This window comes from Phascolarctos cinereus, unplaced genomic scaffold (assembly GCF_003287225.1).
Source record: "Phascolarctos cinereus isolate Bilbo 61053 unplaced genomic scaffold, phaCin_HiC Scaffold_2;HRSCAF=192, whole genome shotgun sequence".
NCBI lineage: Eukaryota > Metazoa > Chordata > Mammalia > Diprotodontia > Phascolarctidae > Phascolarctos > Phascolarctos cinereus.
This window is the reverse complement of record NW_027555625.1, coordinates 304294244-304307827: the sequence shown is the minus strand read 5'-3', so window position 1 is coordinate 304307827 and position 13584 is coordinate 304294244. Positions and strand designations below refer to the sequence as shown.

Sequence of the window (13584 nt, the reverse complement as noted above, 5' to 3'; positions counted from 1 at the left end):
TTTTGTTTGGGTTTGGCCTTTCAACCATTTCCTAAACCAACTAATTACTGTTACCTAGTCCATGTATTTCCATCTTGTCCACAAAAAGACTTTGTCAAAGACTTTGTCAAATCCAAGTGAATTATATATACTGCACTACCCTGATCTCCCATCTAGCAGCTCTTTCCAAAAAGAAATGATGGTAGTGTAAAACTACCTGTTATTGATGAATGTAATCAATACTTCTTTTTCTAGATGTTCACCAACTATCTCTTTAAGTTCAGTCAACAAGCGTAAGCACTTCAGTTAATCAGTAAACACTTAATAAGCAAATATTATGTGCCAGGCACTTTGCTAAGTTCTAGGGATACACAAAGTGACAAAAGACAATCCCTGCCATTGAGGAGCTTGCAATCTAATGGAGGAGACAACAAATGAATATATAAAAACAATCTATATTTAGGATACATAAGAAATAGTGAACATATGGAAGGCGCTAGAGTTCAGAGGGGTTGGAAAAGACTTGCTGTAGAAGATGGGATTTTAGTCGGGACTTAAAGGAAGGCAGAGAAGCCACTGTGCTTCCAGACACTGCTCAGTGCTTAGATACAAATAAAGGCAAAAAATAGTTTCTGCCCTCAAAGAGATCACATTCTAACGAGTGAAACAACATGCAAATGACTGGGTACATGTGAGAAATACATAGGGTAAGTTGGAGGTAATCTCAGATTCTGTATTCTAGAATTTTGCCAGGAATTAAATTCAAACTCACTGGCTTATAGTTTGCAGATCTCTTGTGATAATATTTGCACTTCTCAAATTCTGTGCACCTCTCATTCTTCATGACCTTTCAAAGATCGCTGTTGACAGCTCAATGATGACATCTGCTGGTTTTTCTAGCACCCTAAGATGTCGTTTATTTGGACTTGAAGATTTGAAGTCTTCCAAGACAACCAGGTGCTTTTTTGCTATCTCCTTACTTATCTCTGTATTAGCATATTTTCCCTGTCTTTTCCAGTCTCTCAAGATCATCCTTGGGAAAGAAAACAGAAACAAAAGTTTAGCTATTCTGCCTTCCTCCATCATTTGTTATCATCTTCCCATTCCTCCTTTGACTCTCCTATTTTCTCCAACTTAGCTTTAAAAATCCTCTTTTTCTTGTCCTTAGCTTTTTTCACCAGTGTCAGGTTCTTTCTGAGCATTAGCTCTCCTGTGATTCCATGACTTTTCTGCTGTTGGGCAACAAATACATCATTGGTTTATCTGGTAAAGGAGAGTGTCACAACTCTCTTCTCAAAGGAGGTATTGGTTTATCTGTGGCTATGTTATCTAAGATATTTGTATGACTCTTGGCAAGTTATTTTTCCTGTCTGGGTGCACTTCATAGAAGGTTAGAATCGGAAGGATCAAATGAGATAGTTAATGTAATGCCTCAATGCTATAGATAATCAAGAGATGACTGTATTCTACATTACATATGACTACATGTAATTTTGCATAGTACATACCATTTGACTTATTGATTCCCAGTGTTTCCTGTAGTACTGTTTTGGGGACTTATGTGTGAATATGCATGTATTATTATTTTTAAAGTATCTTTTAGACCTTCCAAGCATGTTTGTTCTCTTTTTGGCATCTGACTTCCTTCAGAAATGAACCCCCAAAACACATAATAGATCTTTGGAATCTATTCAGATAGCTAAAATGTCTCAAATACAGTGGAAATACTTTACAAAACTGTCATGAATCAATGTGATATTACTTTCTTTTCAGTGAGCTCAGATCAGGAAACGTGGTATAATGGGAAGACTATTAGGTTTGAATCAAGAATCCTGAGTTTGAGTGTTGGTTCTACCACTTACTATCAATGTTGAGCAATGTGCAATAGTGCCTCTGTGAACCTCAGTTTCATCATCTGTAAAGTAGGGGTACAGATATGTGTGTTCCTACCAAAGTTTATAAAATTGTGAGCTAACATTATGATCTGTATCTTGCTAAGACTAAATTCTAAAAGCTATCATTAGCCATAGCCCAACAGAACTAGGATCAGTTCTTTTTTTTCTTATCATATCACTGTCTTTAATGAGAAATAAAGAAGATAAAAATTATTTAATTCTATTACACATATTTTTTATTATCAGCAAAGAATGAGGATCAGTATATGATTACCTGGTTAGCCACTTTTTAAGAAATAATTGATAGAATTTTTTGGTGTTTGGCTAAGTGAAATGTTATGACTGTAGAACTCAGTATAGCATATTAATAAACATTCCAATTTAAGACTGAAGTATATCACCATTCCCAAGATCTTTTATATGTGATCTTTTATGAAATGGTAGATTTGGTATATTCTTATTTGTTGACAATTCAGTATTAATTGTCATGATCTTTTAGTGTTCATATCTGTGTGTGTGTGTGTGTGTGTGTGTGTGTGTGTGTATTTACTCCCATTGCTTTTATAAAAAATCACCACACTATTGGAGCTGGTTGCTAATTTATTGATTCTGTATTTTTCTTTATACTGGGATAATAGTTAAAACAGAAGACGATGGAACTCACTCATGCTTGCCAAAAACAGTATGAACTAGAACAAGAATTGGCTTTTTATAAAATCGATGCCAAGTTTGAGCCGCTAAATTATTATCCACCGGAGGTAAGTCATTTAGCAACTTTTTGTGTTTCTGTGAATCAATCAGATGTATCAAACCAGGATACAAACATTTGTATTCAACATTATTCTAATTTCTCACCTTGAATAAGGCATTAAACTTCCTTAAGCCTCAGGTCCCTCACCTATAAAAAGATAAATTAACCAGAACTTGATGATCTGTAAAGTCCCTTCCAGCTCTAACATTCTATGTTTTAAGGGCCTGTTCAACTCTGATATTCTGTGTTCTAAGGTTATCCCTTTCAACTTTAAGATTCTGTTCTGTGTTTTAAAATTTTGTGTTTTGAGAACTCTTCCATTTCCAATATTCAGTGCTGTGATATCTTACCAGTTTCTACCAGTGTTAATATTAGGTATTTTTATAGATTTTTTAAATTCAACTTATAAATTTTTAAAATTTATGGAATGCTACAGTTCTCTTTAACCCAGTAGTAAAATGATGTTTGATTTGAATTCCTTTATGAAATCACATATTGCATAATAATATGATAAATTTACTTTTGCAGTATGCTGACATTTATGATGTCCCAGGTGAAAGTCCTTATATTGGTAAATCCAGATATAAAAGAAATATGTATATCACTGAAGGTTATATTGGTGATAATGCCCAGCCAATACAGATTCAAAAAATGGGACTTTATAAAGAAGAACTTATAAATGAACAAGTCTCAGTGAAACATGCTGAAACATTGGATTTACACCTAAAAGATAAAGAAGACAAAATAAAAGCAGGTAAATCTATGTTTTAACTCTTGCCCTTTAAAAACAAAAAAAGGTAATTTAATCTAATTTTATTTTGTTTCCTAATTCTTTAATCACTTAAACATTGATTCTTTGCTTTCATTTATTCATTCAACAATAGGTACAAAAAATTAAGTGATTGCTACATGCAGGAAAATTACTAGGCAGTGGGGGTGACACAAAGATAAATAAAATGCTGTCCCTGTCATCAGTGAGTTTATAATCTAATAGAGAAGATGAGGTATTCGTAAATAATACTCCACATCTTCTATGGATTTTCGTTTTCATCAGTGTGGACTGTTCCCTTCACCTGCATAAATCACAACCTCCCCCCCCACACACACCATATTTTGTATTCCAGTATATATTATTCATATAAATGCATGTGCCGTATAGGGAGAGTGCTATTAAGGATTTGAGGAAGGCAAAATTAGCTATAGCTGGGGAAATCAAAAAAGTCTTCTTGGAAGAGGTGGAATTTGACTGGGTATTAAAGAATAAGCAGAATTTAAGTAGTTAGAGATGTGGGAGCATAGTCCAGTCATATGGAATGACATAAACAAATGCTGTAAGGTAGAAGAGAGTGAGGGATGTGTTTGGAGAATAGTGATGTCATGTTTGACTAGAGTATAGAGGGAGCAAACTTGTGAGATAGCTAGAAAGTTCAGATGGGGCCTTTGATACCAGGATAAAGAGATTTTATTTTATCTTGTAGCCAGTGAAAGTTTTGAGCAGAGTTGTGGCATAATCAGAGCTGTGCTTTAGGAAAGTTTATCTGGTGGTCTGTGCTGGGCAGATTAAGGAGAAAACAAATGTAGTTGTGTTGTGTTGAGAGTATAATGGATTCAGGATGTTGGTACTTTAGACACAGTATGTAGGCTTCATTACAAAGTACTTTCCTTTTTCACAAAGTTGGTTATGCTTCTAGAGATAAACTCATCAAAATGGGGGGCATAATTGTTTACCTCTCCTCAGGTTATCTTTATCCTCCAAAACTGGTGTTATAGCAGGGTTCTTCTACTACATGAGAATTTGGGAACATCAGTCAAAATCAGTCCTCTAAGTATCACCCCTGTGCTTTTGCTCATCCCTGCAGACTGTATATGAACTTAGAAAACCACATGTTAACATTATCTGTTTTATTATATTTTTATTTATTTTGTTAAATATTTCACAACTCATTTTAATATGGTTCTGGTCTCACTTGGGAGTGTTGTGGGCTGTGTGTTTGACATGTCTGGCTTAGACCATTCCTTATGCCCAGAGTACTTTCCCTACTATCATAGTCTTTTGAAATCCTACCCATTCTTTTGGGCCCTACTCAGATTCTCACTACTTCAAGAAATTTTCTGTAGTCCGTCTCCACGTAAGTAACGGCCTAGTAAGTAATGACCATTGTTCTCCTCAACCTCAATATATTACATCTCTCTTAGTTTTCTCTTCTATGATATACTTTTATTTTGTTGATATTTGTATATAGGTTGTCTCATATCAAATGTTTAGTTCCACAAGAACTAGAGCTGTATCTTAGCTATCTTTCTATATTTTCTAATGCTTAGTGCACTGATCTGCAGTATATTCCATATAAATTCTTATGGAATTAATTGAATCAAATTGAAGCTGTATTTCTCATTCAAGAGAACTAACTTTGCATTAATTCATATAAATGATATTATTTATTGTTTGAACACACATTATAAAATAATTCATCTGAGAAATGAATGTTTCATTTTAATTTACCAAAAATTAAGTGCCTACTGTGTACCAAGTACTATGCCAGGTACAGGGGATAAAAAAAAATGATAAAAATTTAAAAAATAAAATGAAACCAATCCCTGCCATCAAGAAGCATGTGCATAGAAAATTGAATAAAAGACATTCAGAGCAAGACACTACCGAAAGGGAGGAGAAGTTCAACAGAGGACAAATAGTACTTGATCTGAACTTGCAGGAATCTAAAGACTCAATTAGTCAGAGTTTAGGAGGTATTTTTTTTCCAGCTATGAGGGTCAGCCTTGCAAAGCCATGGAGCGTGGAAGCATACTGCTACATGTGAAAAATAGCAAGTGTGGCAGTTTTGGCTAGAATATAAGATCTATAAATGAAAGAAAGGTAAATCTGGAAAGGTAAGCTGGAGCCAGATTATGAAGGGCTTTAAAAGCCAAACAGAGCAGTTTGTATTTTATCTTAGAAGTAAGAAGCCCCTACAACTTCTTGTGTAGGTTAGCATTAATCATAGCACATGGATTCATATCTTTCCCACAGACCCCAATTAAGATGTTGATTTGATTTTCTCATTACTTCACCCCTTAACGGAAGTGGGGTGAGTCTAAGTCTTTGTCCTGGTCTGGTCAGGGTGACCAAAGGGGCTGATAGTGAGAGGCCTGTATCTCAAGGCCCTTGTTGGTTATGAAGAGGAAAGTTGGTTAATTTACTTTCCCTTTGTTAGCAGAGAGGGGTGGAGTGACTGGAGTTTGCAGTGAGAATGAAGAATAGGTTTAGGAAGAATGAAGCACAAGAAAAGATGGAAGGATAGGAGTTAATAGTTGGAAGAAATTCATCATTCTGGATCATGGAGGTGGAAACTCTTATAGACAGTGATGAAATTGAGGCTGTAATCATCTCTATGTGTAGCTGAAGCAAAGTGAAGGTGCAGGTCATGGTACTTGAGAAGATGGATGAAACTGGAAACCAGGAAGTTTTGAAGTATGTTAGCAAATGTAAGGAAAGGAACTGAGATGGAGAGGACGAATGTGAGCCAGCTACTTAACTCCTTGAAAAAGGAGGGAAAATGACCTTGGGTCCAGCAGATAATTCCCATAAAGGTCTGCATAGTGTGATGTGTCTGGATGCTATGAAGCTTAAGGAAGGAAAGGTTACTGATTGATAGCAGCAAAGGTTTGGAGATAGTAGTGAAAAGCAAGGAGTGTTCCTGTTCTTCCTGTTCCAGAGAGTTGTAGAGCATGGAACAAGGTACATCTAGTACTGGAGAAGAGTATCCAGGGATACATTCTCTTCTGAGAAGAGCTGTGTTTCTGTGATCTGAAGGAATTGGTTTAACATAAAAGGATGCTTTGGCATGGTTAATAGAAACCTAGCCTCAAAGCCGCAAATGCTATTTTCAAATCCTACCTTTTGATGCAGAGTGGCTGTGCATCACTAGGCAAGTCACTCAATCGGTGTTTTAGGGAATTTTCCAAGAAATTAAGTTGCGGAGAAGGTGACAAACCTGCATTAGTTAAGGGAATTTCTTCGAGTGAAAGTTCTATTTACCAGTGAGATGACAGATCAATCACTACCACTATGCCTATGCTGATGACATCAAGTTAATTGGTATATTCAAAAAAGCAAATATTGGTTGAGTTCATTTTGTTTTATTGATTTGGGGGAGTTTGCTGATTTTCTTTTGCGATTACTTTTTGTATATTAACATATTCAATTTTTTTCTATATAAGTTCTTTTTTTCTTTTCCACTCTTGATAATGTGTTCAAAAATAATAATTTTCATCTGAAAACTAAAAAAATACAAAAACATAAAGGGATGCTTGTTAACAATAGAGAGGTAGTCCCAGAAGGCATGATGGAAAGAGAAGACAGAACAAGATAGCAATATAGGAGAGGTAAGGTGTAGGTGGATAGGAAGGTGGAAACAAGGAATAATAGTAGAGCAAAGTGGTTTTTGTAATCCTATGTAAAAGTCAGCTCTGGAGAGGAGCAAGAAACAGTTTGCCCTGCCATTGGACAATAGTGTATCATGTACTTCCCAGTAGCAAGGGGAACTAGGCCCCAAATAAGATATGGATTTAATTATTGCCCCCCACATTGGGAGCAGGTGGCACTGTGTTCAGGGGGGCCTGTTGGCTAGTGGTGAAAAGCCATTTGTGGAGAGCTGAAGGGATTTATTTTTTTCACCTTACTAGATAGGATAACTTTGCCCCAGGTCCCAACCTGATGCTGAGAGAGGTCAAGATATGATATAGTAGAAAAAATCAGGAGAACTGAGTTTGCATCCTGGTTCCAGCAGTTACTTAACTATGCAACCTTGAACAAGTTATTTAGTTATTCTTGGCTTCAGTTTCCTTTTCTGTAAAATAGAACTGATGACACCGGTACTGCCAGTAGAGAAAGGTCTTTGTAAACCATAGAGTGATTTATTAGTAGTAGAGTTTAGGTCTGGTTCTGGCAGTTAGTTGTGGGACTTGAGGAAATTTTCCCAGTCTCTCTTTATTTCACTGTAAAACAAGGGAATCAGGCTCCATAATTTTTTCTAATGGCCCTTCTAGTTATGTGATCCTGAGTTCCTAGAGCAGGATGAAAACTTACTTTTGTTTCTAATATATTTTGTAGTAAAATCTTTTTAACGAGAATTTGGGGTGGGGGAAGAGGGAGTTAAGTTGCAAAAGGGCAGTATGTGATAGCATACATGCTTCACTTTTTCTTTGCTTCCTTTGTAGCCCAAGCCCAATTGAAAAAACTGCACAATGAAATGGCAGAGGCTGAGCAGAACATTTTAAAAGCAACAGAAGAATTTAAACAAATGGAAGAAGCCATAAGATTGAAAAAAGTACGTAAGAGCCAAACAAAAATGCCCAAAAAAAAGGCATCAACCCAAAGAGACATTAGTATAGATAAATAGAACTTGTTTTGTATATGGACTCTTTTAAAAAAAAAAAATCTAACTTCTAGGTTTCTCGAAATATAGTTGTCTGGGTAATGAGTTTTTATGTATGAATAATGATTAGCTTTAATATCTTGGAGGCAGTGAAATGGGGGGAATGATTTCCTGTGTAATGTCTTCATAACGTAATAGCATGAACAGTGTTCTGAGGGTTCACATAAAGGATCCATGATTCAAATAGTGTCCGATATGACAATAGAACAGAAGGAAGTTTTTTTCACTAGAAGATAAAAAGTTACCCAAACCAAAGTATTTGTGTATCTTGAAGATGATACCATGCGTGTGAGAGCCATCCACGTGTGTTATTTTTGAGTCTCTAACACCTGGAAATGGGCTTGTCACTAAGCAAATACCCACACAACAGGAAGAATAGAATTTTCTGACATGAGAAACGTGTTTTTATAACAAGTAATATTAAAAACCATTCCTTGTTGTACTCTCTCAGTTTCTTAGCTTGCTTATTACCCCGATCTTGGCTTTGTTGTGAACAATGGAAATTCGATGCATGATATAGAAACCTCAATAGTGAAGGGTTTTGAAGCAAACAAAAAGTGTTGTGGTCTTCTCTGTTCTTTTTCATAACATTATTTTCAATGCTTCAACCATTGTTCAAACCACTTTTTTTTCTTTTTTTAAAGCCAAACTTTACTCATTAAAGACTGCTAGACATGGTGACACAAGAAGCTCTGAGTTCCAAACTTGGCTCCAACATTCACCAGCTATTTCACTGTCTATAAAATGAGAGATAATAATACTTCTTATACTACCTCACAGGCTTGTTGTGAGGCAAGTTCTTTGTAAACTTTAAAGCGCTATAGAAAATATAAGTTCCCAGTAGTAGAAGAGTGCTCAAATGGATTTGTGTTTTAGGTAGAATGTCACCAAGTGTCTTCTGTGAATGCATAGATGCTCTTTTGCTTCATGAAGCCTGCTTTAAATGGAGCATCTAGCTTTTCTGAGCTTTGGTGTGGTGAGAAAGAAAAAAAACAGTTGTCTTACTCTGTCTTTATTTGAAGTATTATCACAATCCCAGTGCATTTTGTGTTGTGTAAGCTGAGGCAAAAAGGTTGCGCTGAGAGCCAAACAAGACTGAATCTGGCCTTATCTTATGGCTAAAAACTCTCTACCCCTGCTTTTTGGTGGAATTTCCAACATTCTTGTTACATTACAAAATTCACTGCTGTAAATTGTATGTCAGTGTTTTCTCTCCATACTTAGTTGAACATATGGGGAGTTTTTTTATTTGCTTTTGTGCACATTTGTTTTTTAGATTTCTGAAACAGAAAAAGGAGTTCTCCTCAAACAATTAAGTGGTAAGATAAAACTCCTGAATCAGTTACGTCAGGAATCAGTGAATCTAGAAATGCAGATGGAGAAGCAAAATACAGCAATAACAAAAAAAGAGATGGAAATAAAGGATGCAGAAAGTACTATAGATAATCTAGGTCCCACAGACCCAAGACATGTAAGTAAGTTAATGACTATATTAATAATACTTGATAGCAACCCGAATATAGCTGTTTTACTTTTAGAGTAAAGTCATAAGTTTACTTATAGAGTTTAACTTTTCACCATTTGTGTGTGGGGGTGCTTGGGGGTGTAGCAAGGAGGAAATTTAGTGGAAGTCCACAACAGTAACCACTCTGGATCTTGATTTGATTAGCTAGAAAATTAAAGGGTTGGATCAGATGATTTCTATGGGCCCTTCTGGCCCTACATTCTGTGTTCTGTCTTCTAACATTCTGCATTCTAATCTTCCTTTCCTGACATTCTGTGTTCTAAGGTCTCTTCTCCTCCAAAGCTCCCTTTCATTTACCCTAATTTTTCTTTCTCTTCCATCCTCTTCTTTATGAGGTAGGTTGGTAGAGATGAAGTGGCAGATGCGGAAGGACCTTATGATTTCTGAGGCTCCTTCATAGCTCTAGTGTTCCAGATTCTAACAATCAATGTTCTAAGGTCTTCTGTAACCATCTTTTAAAAACTAACTCAAATACTAACTTCTCCATGAAGCCTTCCCTGATCTCCCAGTGTGCATCCCAGCCTTCTGCTTTAGACCTCACATAGCACATTGTACCCTCTATCATGTTTTTCACATAATATTGTGACTTATGTGTTTGTACTGTTATCTATATCTATATAATATGTATGTTTAAGTTTATAGATACATCTATATATGGGGGAAATAGCTATATACTTGAGGGAGAAAGAGAAGTTAGCAATAGTGAGCCCCCTCAAAATAAAATGGAAAGAGGGCTACTGAAACATTTTTTTAAATGCACAAAAGAGAACAAAAGGAAGGTCAGAAGGAAGCATAGACAAGCAGGAAGGTTTTGAAAGTGATGTGTGGAATTTATTATATATATGTACATTTTTTTTAAGGCAAGCAGTATGAAATAGAAAATCACAATTTCTCATGCTATCCTCTTTTTGTGTGCTGCTGTGTATGTGGAAACACTCATTTATTTTCATGTTTAAGTTCAGAACATAACAGCAAAAAAAAGGAGAGGAGAGTTGTAGTTAGGAAGAATTTTGTCACCCTGGATCCAACCTGATGAGGAGCATTTTCATCTTAACTAAGCTGGTCTTTAGGTGTCAGTCTGGTCACTGGTACCATACTTAAATATAGATGTATTTTATAATATATACATATATACATGCTATATATCTATATTTAAACATATAGATTATATATAATATCAAAATGTTGAGTGTCCTCCATTATCTACTACAGTATTGTGTACACAATAGGTAATAAATGTGACCTAAATGATTGTACCAAAGCTCATCATTTTCAGGGATCTTATAAATGCTAGATTTTATAATGAACAAAATCTAAATGTGGTGAATTTGGGCCTATAATGAAGAATAGCTGTTATTAGAATGATGTACCTAAATTTCAGTGCAACTGTAAGCAAGCCTGTGTTAGTGAGAATGGTGCATATAAACCACATTAGCCTTCGGGGACCTCTTTGCTTTTGTTCAAACAAGTACAGATCAGTTCCAAAGTCTAAAATGTCAAAATTCGGTAAATGATAGCATTCCATGGAAGGGGTGGAATGAGCACTGTACTTGGAGTACAGAAGACTTAGCTTTATGTCCTAGTTCTCTGTATGAACTCATTGACCAACCATGTCTCCAGAGGACGAATGATGTATGTTATTAACCCCCTGATAGAGAGGAGATGAATTCAAGGTCCCAAAAGGGACACATATTTTTGGACAAGATCACAATACAGATTTGTTTTGCTTGACTATGCTTGTTTGTCTTGAAGGTGTTTTTTCCCCCCTTTTTTCTGTTTTTGACTGGGGAAAGGGGAGGAGAACTTTAGGGAGGAAAAGAGAAGTTAGCAATAGTGATTGCCCCCCGCCAAACAAAAAAAGAGGGCTACTGAAACTTTTAAAAAATACACATAAGAGAACAAAAGAGAGTTCAGAAGGAAGCGCAGGCAAGTAGGAAAGTTTTTTGAAGGTAAAGTGTGGAATTTATTATATATAATATGTAAATTTTTTCTTAAGGTAAACAGTATGAAATAGAAATTCAAAATTTCACATACAGTCCTCTTTTTGCGCTCTGCTGTATATATGGAAACACTCCTTTATTTATTTATTTATTTTCATGTTTGAGTACAGAATAAAACAGCAAAATAAAAAGGGGGAAAGTTGTGGTTAGGAAAAAAAATTTTGTCACCCTGGATCCAACCTGAACTAAGCTGGTCTTTAAGTGTCAGGCTTAGTCTATCACTGGTACCATATTTAAAGCACTATATAAATATGAATAATTTCTTAATAAGGCATAATGAGATGAATCATTTTAATGTTAGATCACAATCTATCCAGGTTTTTAACAGGATTCAGAACTCTACTTTTTTTTAAAAAAAGAAAAAGCTCCAATTGGAAAGTAGAATTTATTTTAGCTTATAAAATTTTACGAGAGGCACAAAACACCCTTGAGCAATATAAAACACAATTTTTATTCATCTTTGTGTTGAGTATTTCCCCGCATCTAAACAAAAAGAAGCCAATTCCTCTCAGACTAGCTTCTTGGTAAGCTGAGCTCTGTTGCAAACCCAAAGCTTCATTGGCTCTTCCCCAGCTTCCTGTGTTGTGATTTAAAGCACAGAGGGTAGAGACCAGCCCACAGAGGCAGTTGGTGATTGGACGAAGCGTCACTGGCTGCTCCTTCTCTACTGAGAATGTGGTCTGAAGCTACAGGAAGTTACTGAGCCTCAGGTTTCTTGCAGAAATTCAGCTGTCAGAGAGGGAAGTGCAGATGAAATAGAAGAAGGAATTAAGAAGTACCTAGCCTACATTTCCCAGGTATTACTGTTTATTTTTAAAAGAAGGGATTCTAGGGCTAAAGGAGGGGATTCTTCCCTGTCCCTGTCCCCGAAAAGCAAAGAGAATACTGGGTTGTAAGTTCCTGTTTTTTTCAGCAGTCCTTTTGTGACCTCCGCAGCAGCAAAAATTTCATTGTCTAGCTAGTACTGTCATTTAAACTGTTCTCTACTGTTTTTAAAATAGAATTGATTTGTATATTGAACTGTCTTTTTGTGTTGCATTTACCAAAAGCATCTAATGGAGGATTAACTACTAAGCTGAAAAAAAGGGTGATATATATTTGGGGTAGCTTTCAATGTAATTTTGTTTTTTAGTCCAGATAGGTACCCACAGAGTGCATGCACGTATGCGCGCGCGCGCGCGCGCACACACACACACACACACACACACACACACACACACATTAACTTCAGCCTTTTAGTCTACTAGCGCACACCCCACTACAGAGAGGTGGGTAATAACTGTTTATTTCCTTTAAAGATATGCAGTTTTGTTGGTGTGTATATTCCCTCCACTGGTAATAACTCCTCTCAAAGTATTTGAGAGCTGCTGGTAGATAGAAATATAGTAGTGTGAAAAAGACAAAAAATTTTGGAAAAAAATTATTATTTTGTTATTATAATAATTGTTCTTATTTTAATTAATTTTAAATTTTAAATTAAATTAATTTTACATTTAAAACTTTAAATTAAATTAATTTAAAAACAATTGTTTAATAATTATAATTATTATTTATATTGTTAGATTATTCTAATCTTATTAGGATACTGTTCTTCAGAACCTAAGCAGTAAAGGAAGCAGGTATATATTTTTCCCCATCATTCTGGTTTGTCTTCCTGTCTTTATGCCTTACTTCATGCCATTATATCCTCCATTCCTTGAAAAGTTCACCCTTATTCTTCTTCTATCTGATAAAAAAGAACTTTCCCTCCTTAAATTTATCATAACATTTTTCATGGGACCTCTTCTTTGCTACTGCTCTTCCTTTTATTGCAGTTATTTACATACTTGTCCTTTTTCCTCTTTAGAGTACGTAAGGTTCTTGAGAGCAGGGGCCTGTTGTTACATCTATGTTTATGTTCTTAGCACCTAGTATAATAGCTTGCATATAGTAAGTATTATTACATGTTTTTAAATTTAAATGATTCTTTGGGGTAGCAGACATCTAAAAATAGAGAAAT

At 35.6% G+C, this 13584-nt stretch overlaps 1 protein-coding gene across 16 annotated transcripts in view; it reads left to right on the top strand.

Moving 5' to 3' along the window:
• The window catches only part of CNTRL (centriolin), a 105027-nt gene that overhangs the window by 23010 nt on the left and 68433 nt on the right, over positions 1–13584 (top strand). For 15 of the 16 annotated variants that reach the window (XR_013484776.1, XM_078150157.1, XM_078150156.1 and 12 more), the window contains exons 8-11: positions 2513–2632; positions 3154–3379; positions 7843–7952; positions 9337–9531. Coding sequence is in view for 14 of the 16 variants with exons in the window: in XM_078150157.1 (XP_078006283.1) it covers positions 2513–2632; positions 3154–3379; positions 7843–7952; positions 9337–9531 (651 nt within the window). In the remaining 2 variants the exon portion in view is untranslated. Of the gene's footprint in view, positions 1–2512; positions 2633–3153; positions 3380–7842; positions 7953–9336; positions 9532–11642; positions 12383–13584 lie in introns of those variants that run through there. The other variant, XM_020990569.2, reaches the window with a different exon arrangement.